The 10064-nt window shown below is 44.2% G+C and overlaps 1 protein-coding gene across 1 annotated transcript in view; it reads left to right on the top strand.

The window, feature by feature from the left end:
* The window catches only part of tgds (TDP-glucose 4,6-dehydratase), a 14647-nt gene extending 5534 nt beyond the window's left edge, over positions 1-9113 (top strand). Inside the window, exons 6-12 of the mRNA XM_080758445.1 lie at positions 3040-3138; positions 4030-4089; positions 4937-4980; positions 5245-5410; positions 6442-6497; positions 6682-6779; positions 7112-9113. Of these exons, the coding sequence (XP_080614571.1) occupies positions 3040-3138; positions 4030-4089; positions 4937-4980; positions 5245-5410; positions 6442-6497; positions 6682-6779; positions 7112-7194 (606 nt within the window). The 3' untranslated portion in view covers positions 7195-9113. The remainder of the gene's footprint in view (positions 1-3039; positions 3139-4029; positions 4090-4936; positions 4981-5244; positions 5411-6441; positions 6498-6681; positions 6780-7111) is intronic.
* The last annotated feature ends 951 nt before the right edge of the window (positions 9114-10064 follow it).

Here is a 10064-nt window from a genome sequence, read left to right as displayed (position 1 = left end):
AAGCCCCATGACGTGAACAGAGTTTTGGTAACTCTGTCTTACGGCTCTGACCATAACATACCCACATAACATGCGCACACACACACACACACACACACACACACACACACACACAAACCCACACACACACGCTGCTGTTTTGCATAGGTGCTGCTCCTCGATCCTGATCCTGTCCTGTCTGCCTGTCTGTCTGTCCGTGACACCGTGATCAACTGACCATGCACGTTCGACAGTCTATTTAGATTGCCTCACAGTCGCTAGTCGCTGCAGTGGATAGGCTGTCAACTCAACTCAACTGTCAATATATGAATGTGCAGCTAAAACCGTAGCCCATGTGGCTGGCACTGGAGGAGTGGTGGTGGTGGGCTGGCTGGGTAGCCTACATCTCCGATGCGGTTCCCACTTGCGCTGGCGGTACATTTGGCATTCGAGCGACGCGTCGGGTTTATTAAACGAGGAGGAGATTGCACATGTAACTCCAGAAAGACATCGGCCTACTGTAGATTAGGCTACAGTATATAGGCTACCCATGCATGTTGGGACTCTCCGCAGCTGCAGGCAGCACTGCACTATAGGCTATACTTTCCAACGTCATGGAAATATTCCAGCACAGACAGCCCAAATCCTCGCATGTATGCGCTCATGCAAAACACTGTTTAAATGACTTAAATCAAGTGCGATTTTAATTGTAAAGTTGGAAAGCTCCTATAAATTTAATATGACACAAAGACACATCTTGTAGGTCCATTCCTTTTTTCTTTTTCTTTTTTTACATGTACATACAGTTTTATATTAACATTTTAGGAGTGAATACATATGTTTCGATGCCTTTGGCAGCCTCTCAGCTGGTCAAACAATGCTGCTCCGCCGTTCTGCGACAGAAAAACATGCGTACGCCAGCTGAGGAGCAAACGTGGATTTTGAACGTTGTCACGTTCAATTTCAAGCTTTGGCGGAAATGGTAAATGTCAAAAATGTCGGTAATTTCGGCGTGCACCCATATTTTGGCGTACGCACGGTTGATAAATGAGGGCCATAATCCATACTTCAGTCCTCATCTTAATAAGGGTGGTATAAACTCTGCTCCTCTGATCATCTGTCCTGTCAACATGGAGAACAACAGATTAGCAGTAATATGACGTGTCACTGTAGGAAGATGACGTTAAAAACATGCAAACAAAAAGATTAAAATAAAATAAAAATATAGCAGCGATAAGGCGGGATAAGCAATAAGAACAATATGCACAAAAAGCCATAGAAACATGGAAGACTGCGCTAACTACTATGAACTAATTACGAACTAATTGTGACAGGGTCAGTTTAGATTTTGGGTTGGAGAGGGGGGGGGGGGGTTCTTGAAGACTCATTGCGAACGCAGTGAGCACTTACTATGAGACCTAGCAGATCATGTCTGTCTGTCTGTCTGTCCGTGTGTCTGTCTGTCCCGCTATCCAAATATGGAGTGTGTTTCATCGGCAATCACTCAGCTCCATATATGGGCACAAAAGGGGCCAGGTCCACTCAGCTCCATATATGGGCACAAAAGGGGCCAGGTCCACTCAGCTCCATATATGGGCACAAAAGGGGCCACATATACAGTAACAGCGGGACAGACACACAGACAGACAGACATGATCTGCAGGGTCTCAGCTGCGTTCGCTTCCCGCGTTTGCGCGTCTTACTGGTACACTGAGTTGGCGGTGCCCAGATTTTGAACCCATGACTTTGTGGTGCAAAGGCAAGAGGCTAAGAGCTGTACCAACTGAGCTGTCTGGACACCATAGTTTTTTAGTACACAACTACTGCGCCAATGGGAGCGTACTGTACCTATGTTCCCCAGGTTTTCTATGTTCCCCAACTTCCCCAACTTACAATTTTACAATTTAGGCATTTAGCTCTTGATCCAGAGCGACTTACATTAAGAAAAAACAAAAGCATGTCATACATCACATATATAAAAAAGTAGTTATCATGAATCGTGTATAAACTAAGAACGTAACAGTGGAGTATCTATGTCAACTATATATACTATACTATACGAGTAAGACGCGCGAACGCACTCAGCTCCATATATGGGCACAAAAGCAGCCAGGTCCACAACAAACAAATCACTGGCCCCTTTTGTGCCCATATATGGAGCTGAGTGGACCTGGCCCCTTTTGTGCCCATATATGGAGCTGAGTGATTGCTGATGCAACACACTCCATATTTGGATAGCGGGACAGACAGACAGACACACACACACACACACAGACACACAGACATGATCTGCTAGGTCTCATAGTAAGTGCTCACTGCGTTCGCAATTATATTTTATACAATATACATGTGTACTATAAAGTGCTATGACTACATAAAATGCAATTCTAGTGCTGTCTACGTAACGAGCTATACGTCTTTCTAAAATAATATCTAAGTCTACAGTAGATAAAGTGCTATCTAAGGGGCTAGGCTAGGGCAAGTGCTACGGGCCATGGTGGAGTCTGAAGAGGTGGGTTTTCAGACTACGGCGGAAGATTGGGAGTGATGCTGCAGTTGTGACTGTGATGGGAAGTAAAGCCAGGAGGGGAAAGGAGCCATCCTCATGGCGAGTGTGGAGGTAGATCTCTAGACCCTCTGTAGCATTCAAAACAGACTAAAAGTATAAGAACAGGCACAGCTAGAACCCCTTTTGGTGTTTCAAGCATTATGTTATACTTTATAGCTATTGAAAGAAATAGATCTACAAGCGTGTAGCACCAACACTGCAGCTGTACGGAAAGCTTGAATGATCCTCTCTGTTCTACATCTGGCAGGTGTTTGAATGATCCTCTGTGTTCTACATCTGTCAGGTGTTTAATGATCCTCTGTTCTACATCTGTCAGGTGTTTAATGATCCTCTCTGTTCTACATCTGTCAGGTGTTTAATGATCCTCTCTGTTCTACATCTGTCAGGTGTTTGAATGATCCTCTGTTCTACATCTGTCAGGTGTTTAATGATCCTCTCTGTTCTACATCTGTCAGGTGTTTGAATGATCCTCTCTGTTCTACATCTGTCAGGTGTTTGACGAGAGCAGCGCTTTGAGACCGTCCAACCCGTACGCCGCGACCAAGGCTGCTGCAGAGTTCCTGGTGACTTCATACTGGGATAAATACAAGGTGCTTTTATTATTATTACAGAGCCCTTATTTAACCCATTCTGACCTGAGATCAGATTCTAAAAATGTCTTCTACATCCTGACAGTTTTCCATTCTGACCTGAGATCAGATTCTAAAAATGTCTTCCACGTCAGTCGTCTCTTCAATTTTTCAAAAATAGCAGACCTACAAGCTCGTAGCGCGCCACTCGGTGGCGCGCTATGAGCTTGTAGATCTGCAATTTTTCAATAGCTAAAGCATAACATGATGCTAACACCAAAATGGGTTAACACAGGACCAATACAAAGCATCATACTTTGGAAGACAAACAAGAGTTAATTCTAATTAAGGAGAAAACAGCAGATCTCCAAGCTCACAACCTGTGGGTTAGATCAGTGGTACTCAACCAGTGGTCCTTGAGGGGTTCCCAGATGGTCCCGGCATGCAGCTAAATGACGGAGAGTTGGAACCCCCCCCCCCCCTACACAATTAGAGAATGTAGAAGAATTGTTATTTTGATCAAAGTTTGACTGTTATGTCTCTTATTGTGGACAAAATCTTAACAAAATATTCTTTCGTTTTGGGTCTGAGAGGCTAAATGTCATCAAATGGTGGTCCGTGGCTCAGATGGGTCTGGGAGGATAAATGTCATCACATGGTGGTCCGTGGCTCAGATGGGTCTGAGAGGCTAAATGTCATCAAACGGTGGTCTGTGGCTCAAATGGGTCTGAGAGGCTAAATGTCATCAAATGGTGGTCCCGTGGCTCAGATGGGTCTGAGAGGCTAAATGTCATCAAACGGTGGTCCCGTAAAAAAAGGTTGAAAACCACTGGGTTGGATCATGGATAATTTAACATTGTAAACAGTATTTATGAATCTTGATTTTGAATGTGTGTTTTTCCATCGTTGCAGTTTCCCGTCATCATAACGAGGAACAACAACGTGTACGGGCCCAGACAGTACACAGAGAAGGTACTGTACGCTTAACCCGCCCTGGGCGGGAACCCGTTTTGGTGTTTCAAAGCATTATGTTATACTTTAGCTATTGATAAATAGCTAGATCTACAAGCTCATAGCGCGCCACCGAGTGGCACGCTACAAGCTTGTAGATCTGCTATTTTTGAAAAATCGTGAAAATGTGCCACAGATCTTTGAATATAATAGTCTTTCAGAAGACCTTTTATTTATTTCGACGTCAGGCCTAAATGGGTCCCATTTATTTGTAGAACCCGATTCTACAAATGTCTTCTAAATCAGCGGTTCCCAAACTTGTTCATGTCAAGGACCCCCAAATTGACATTATTTAGCCCCGGTATGCCAGGGACCCCCCAGTTTGTCATCCATTAGTCTATAGGGACACCCATTGAATGGCATTTCTATCTCTGCGACCCCCAATCTATTGTAAAATCAATGTTAATTTAACTCTGAGAGCGTACAAATGGAACCAAACGTTTGGTTCCATCTGTACACTCTCTGAGTTACAGACCCATAAGGGTCCATTTGGTCCCAAAGTATCATTTAGCTGGGGACCCCCTGGAACTCCCTCAAGTACCCCTGGGGGTCCCCGGACCCCACTTAGGGAACCCCTGTTCTAAATGACCTCTGTTTCTATATTTCATGTCATCACACATCTCACTGTGTCAGTCATTGTCTGTGTCAGTCACTGTGTCAGTCATGTCATCACACATCATCTCACTGTGTCAGTCATCCACACCACATCTATATCACGTCCCAATTTTGGCCGAAAGTATTAATAGTGAATAGTTGATTTATTAATTATATTGATCGTTGATGTTTGGACCTTTTCTCTTGTGTCCAGGTCATTCCAAGATTTTTGTCCCTCTTACGAGCAGACAAGAAATGGTAAGTGTCTCCTTGCCTGGTGGTGTGTGTGTGTGCGCACACACACACACACACACACACACACCAGAAATGCCATTAAATGGGGGGTCTGTAGCCTAATTCAGGTTAAACTGAGGGTCCTTGAAATTTAGCAGGTTGAGAATCTCTGCTAGAGCCGTAAAAATCCCCGGCATGTGCGTGCGTGCGACGCGTGCATGCGTGAGTTTCTAACCTGTTCTGCGTCCATTAAACACGTGACTCCGCCTCTTCGGGGTCACATGACAGCACCATCCACGGGACCGTCCCCAAGTCGCGCCACTTCCTGTTCGTGGACGACGTGATCGAGGCGTTCCTATTGGTCCTGGAGAAGGGCGTGGCCGGAGAGGTCTACAACATCGGAAACGACTTCGAGATTCCCATCATGCAGCTGGCCCGGGAGCTGGTCAGGATGGTGGGTTCAGTGGGGGGTGTGTGTGTGTGTGTGTGTGTGTGTGCACGCATGCGGTAAATGGTGCATTTATATAGCGCCTTTATCCAAGGCGCATTACATTCACCCATTCACACACACATTCACACACCTTTACATAGACTGTGCATTACATTCACCCATTCACACACACACATTCACACACCTTTACATAGACTGTGCATTACATTCACCCATTCACACACACATTCACACACCTTTACATAGACTGTGCATTACATTCACCCATTCACACACACACATTCACACACCTTTACATAGACTCTGCATTACATTCACCCATTCACACACACATTCACACATAGACTGTGCGTTACATTCACCCATTCACACACCCATTCACACAACTTTACATAAACTGTGCATTACATTCACCCATTCTCTCTCTCACACACACACACACACACACACACCTTTACATAGACTGTGCATTACATTCACCCATTCACACACCTTTACATAGATTGTGCATTACATTCACCCATTCACACACATTCACACACCGATGGCGGCAGAAACCCTGCAAGGCACCAACCTGCACATCAGGAGCAATTAGGGGTTCAGAGTCTTGCTCAAGGACACTTAGACACTAAGGGCTGTATTTTGCGTGTCTTAAGTACCAGGTCTTATTCCCTAACTTGAGTAAACTAAAGACCTGGAGGCGTGATCAATGCCATTTGGTTATTCTGAGTGGCCAAAGAGCATTGATCACGCCTCCAGGTCTTTAGTTTACTCAAGTTAGGTAATAAGACCTGGTACTTAAGACACGCAAAATACAGCCCTAAAGGTGGTTGCACACCGGCCGCGGTTTTCGGAAAACCGATGGAGAAACGCTGCTAAAAATATTAATTCACATCCGATTCGCGCCCGGTGTGTGGAGACCTTAACTCTGGGGGAGCCCACAGGGTTCGAACTGGGAACCTTGCAGTTACCATCCAGCCACTCTACCGCTGAGCCACTGTGTGTGTGTGTGTGTGTGTGTGTGTGTGTTGCAGGTGAAGAAAGTTCCAGAATCACAACTGGACGACTGGCTGGAGTTTGTGCCTGACAGGTGAGTGGCTCCGCCCACCGACAGGTGAGTGTCTTCCCAGCCCCCCAAGCTTCTATTTTGAAGGAATCCCGGCGCCGATTGTGTTAACACTCATCTTTTACTTTCTCTAATAACTTAAACCTAAAACATAAACCAAAAAACTAAAGTTGTTCTTTAAGGTGAATGACTGTGTCTCCCCCTGCAGGCCACAGGTGGACCTGCGCTACCCAATCAGCTCACAGAAGCTGCAGCGGCTGGGATGGAGAGCCCATGTGACCTGGGAGGAGGGCATCAGACAGACAGGTAGCTGTCTGTCTGTCTGGGAGTTGGGGCTGTCTGTCTGTCTGGGAGGAGGGCATCAGACAGACAGGTAGCTGTCTGTCTGTCTGTCTGGGAGGAGGGGCTGTCTGTCTGTCTGGGAGGAGGGCATCAGACAGACAGACTACCTGTCTGTCCGCATTTTTAGACGCACGTCTAATAGCCGGCTATTGCTCAGTGGGTTGTTATCCTACTCATGTTTTAGTCACTAAAATAACTCCTGAATCATAGCTTCAAGCACTTCTAATTCCTGTCTGTCTGTCTGTGTGTCTGTGTGTTTGTCTGTCTGTCTGCGTACGCGTGTCTGTGTGTGTCAGTCAAATGGTATGAAGACAACCCAGGCTATTGGCTAGAAGCGGGCCAGAACCAAGGACCAATCAGCAGCACGCTGGAGAAGTGACATCACATCTCCACAGACCTCAACGCGCGTCTAGAAACGCCTCCATGATGCCGTTAAGAGTGAAACGCCTCCATGATGCCGTTAAGAGTGAAACGCCTCCATGATGCCGTTAAGAGTGAAACGCCTCCATGATGCCGTTAAGAGTGAAACGCCTCCATGATGCCGTTAAGGGAAACTTCTGGGAAAAGACGTTGACGTTCTCCGTGTTTACATTCTCCGTGTATGAAACCAGTGTTGTGATTGGTCGGAAAATATCGTTATCCGCAGGAAATACGGGTGTTCTGACGGATGTTTTCCGATCCGACACTTCCAGCTATGAACTCTCTCTCTGCCTTACGTCGGGACCATCGGCAATGTTTTGCCATGACAGAAGTATGCAATGTGGCCGTCTGCAATAATAATGTCTAGGGGTGCACGATTATGAAATTATGACCGATATTCGATCTCCGACTATTTGCAGGGTCATATCTGCCGATACCGATTCTGACCAATTCCGATATTATACAGAGGACCACAATGGAAACAAGCCTATTCCCTATACAGGGACCTTTTGGCCCAAAGCCTGTTAATAAAGTATTACATCAATAAATAGCCTATATACTATTTTTCAAGTGTCCAGCTGAAGTACACAAATTAAATGTAGATGTTTTATTTATTTATTTTGCTGATGAAAACCGATTAAATTATTTTATTTTTAAAAATAAATATTTAATATTATTTTACTGATTGATCGTGCATCCCTATTTAATGTCTAATAAATGTTTATGTAGTGCAATATACCTTTTTATGGATCCTGGTGGATCTCTATGGTGACACGGAGGGGGAAGGGGGGGGGGCTGGGGTGTAGGATAGATTTATTTTGTGAATCTGATAACTATATACCGGGTGCCATCAGTTGTGTTTTGTTGTGAGTAGGATAGAGGCATTTATGAGCTTTCAGTGTCAGCCTAATTCCTGAAAATGATCAAATAAAGTGAACCTGCAACAGCTTCGGTCTCCAGTAGGTGGCAACAGAGCAGCGTCTGCCCACCCAGAGCCACAGTGTTAAGGGGCCACTTCAACCAGATATTATTTCAATGATGTTTGGGAGACAAGAAACACTTTCCTGGGGTTTTTATGTTTTATGTTTTTATGTGTTTATAGGTATTTTAGTATTTCCACTGTCCATGATGTCATGGACACTGGGCTCACTTAAAAACACATACTAGCCTCGATTACCCAGGCTTTCATTTTACAAACCCAAGGTCCGAACTCCATTCAAATAAGATATGGTTGCAACAGGGGTGAAGTTTCCCTTTTAACCCATTTAAACCGGGAAAGTCATTGTAGATTTGAGCTAAAAGAAGCACTAAAAGTTTGTTTTATACCATTCAAAAATAGCTAATACACAAAATAAGTTTGTGCTGCGCTGCTTACGAGCATGTAATCTTGAGAAAAAATCTCAACATTTTGTGCAAATCTTTGCTTCTGCGAGGGAGGGAGATGGGGGTCGGCGACCAAATGGATTTAATTTTGGGGGTCCATGACATGGAATAAGTGTTGTAGAATTTAGAAGACATTATTTTGTACAATGAGTAATTATGTGACTATAGAGAATAATGAGTGGTTGTATTGGGAAAACACATTGAGAATAAATCGAAATATTTTGAATATTCTTTTAACATTATTAAAAAGGTCACAAAATATGTTCAGATGTGGACAATTTCATATTAATCTGGTGTTCCTTGATGTGAAGAAATGTGGAAGAGAACCTCCCAGTACGACCACTATGAATGTATGTGAAACAGCATTATACTGGAATGTTTACTGATGTGATGACTAAATCATTATTGTTGATTCTACACGACCAAAAGAGATTACTTTTTCATACAATGCTTATATATAAAATACATTTAAATTTAAATAAACAGTTAACTTCATATTGGACTGGACCACATTTCTAGTAACATCACGACTAGACGCAAACAGAACAGACACAACCGCTCGTTGTACATTTTGCAAATCCAAATTTATTTTAATGGTAAAATCAGAATAAATGCACAGATAAGTCATTTTCTTGTTTTTCTCGTCGTGCAGTGCTCTTCGTGCACAGCTACTAAAACTAATACAGAAAGCAAATACTAACTACCAGGCCTGGTGGGGGGGAAAGGGGGGGGACGGGGGGCGGGAGGTGTCACTGGCCAGTCAGTAAACGGGCGACAAAACACCCGAAATAAAAGGTATCGCAGAGATTTTTACTTTATGGTGAAATGGCCTTTTCGTTGTAAAATTTGCTTCCGTTGATCTGCAAGTCCAGCTTTAACCACTTAAACAATCTGGAAAAACGATAATATATTGTAAAGAAAGAAAGAGCGCATTTTGGTCGCGCTCTCATTTCATTTGAAACGAAAGTGAGACGTTTCACTTTCAACCTGGACGTCTTGGACTTATTTTGGGCGTGATTTTTTTAAGTGGTTACAAATAGCAGATATAAAAGCTCACGGTGCGTTCGCGACGCGGCACAGTTGTGAGCTTGCAGATCCAATCGCCCGTTTTTAAAGTTAAAATAGTATTAACATTAATAAACAACTTAGCAGGGCGGGGCTTAGGGTGGTTTGTCGAATCACCGCTCTTCGCCGCTAGTTACTCGTCACCGATTGGATGGATTTACTGCTTGGCCATGTGCCCCCGCCCCCCCTCCTCGCCGCCACGCCCCCCAAGGCCTTCAATATGCAGATTATTACAACAACAGCCAGAGAACCAACCACACATCCAACTCTGTGTTCATACAGACGTTTTGAAGATCGTCCAGTTCGCCAGACGCTCACAAGGGTGTTCCAAAGAGGAAGGAGAACAAAGAACTCAAAACTAAAATCATTCTAAAAAACAAA

The sequence above is a fragment of the Protomyctophum bolini genome, assembly GCF_963924005.1.
Source record: "Protomyctophum bolini genome assembly, chromosome: 24".
Taxonomy (NCBI): Eukaryota; Metazoa; Chordata; class Actinopteri; order Myctophiformes; family Myctophidae; genus Protomyctophum; species Protomyctophum bolini.
This window is presented reverse-complemented; position numbering and strand designations above follow the sequence as displayed.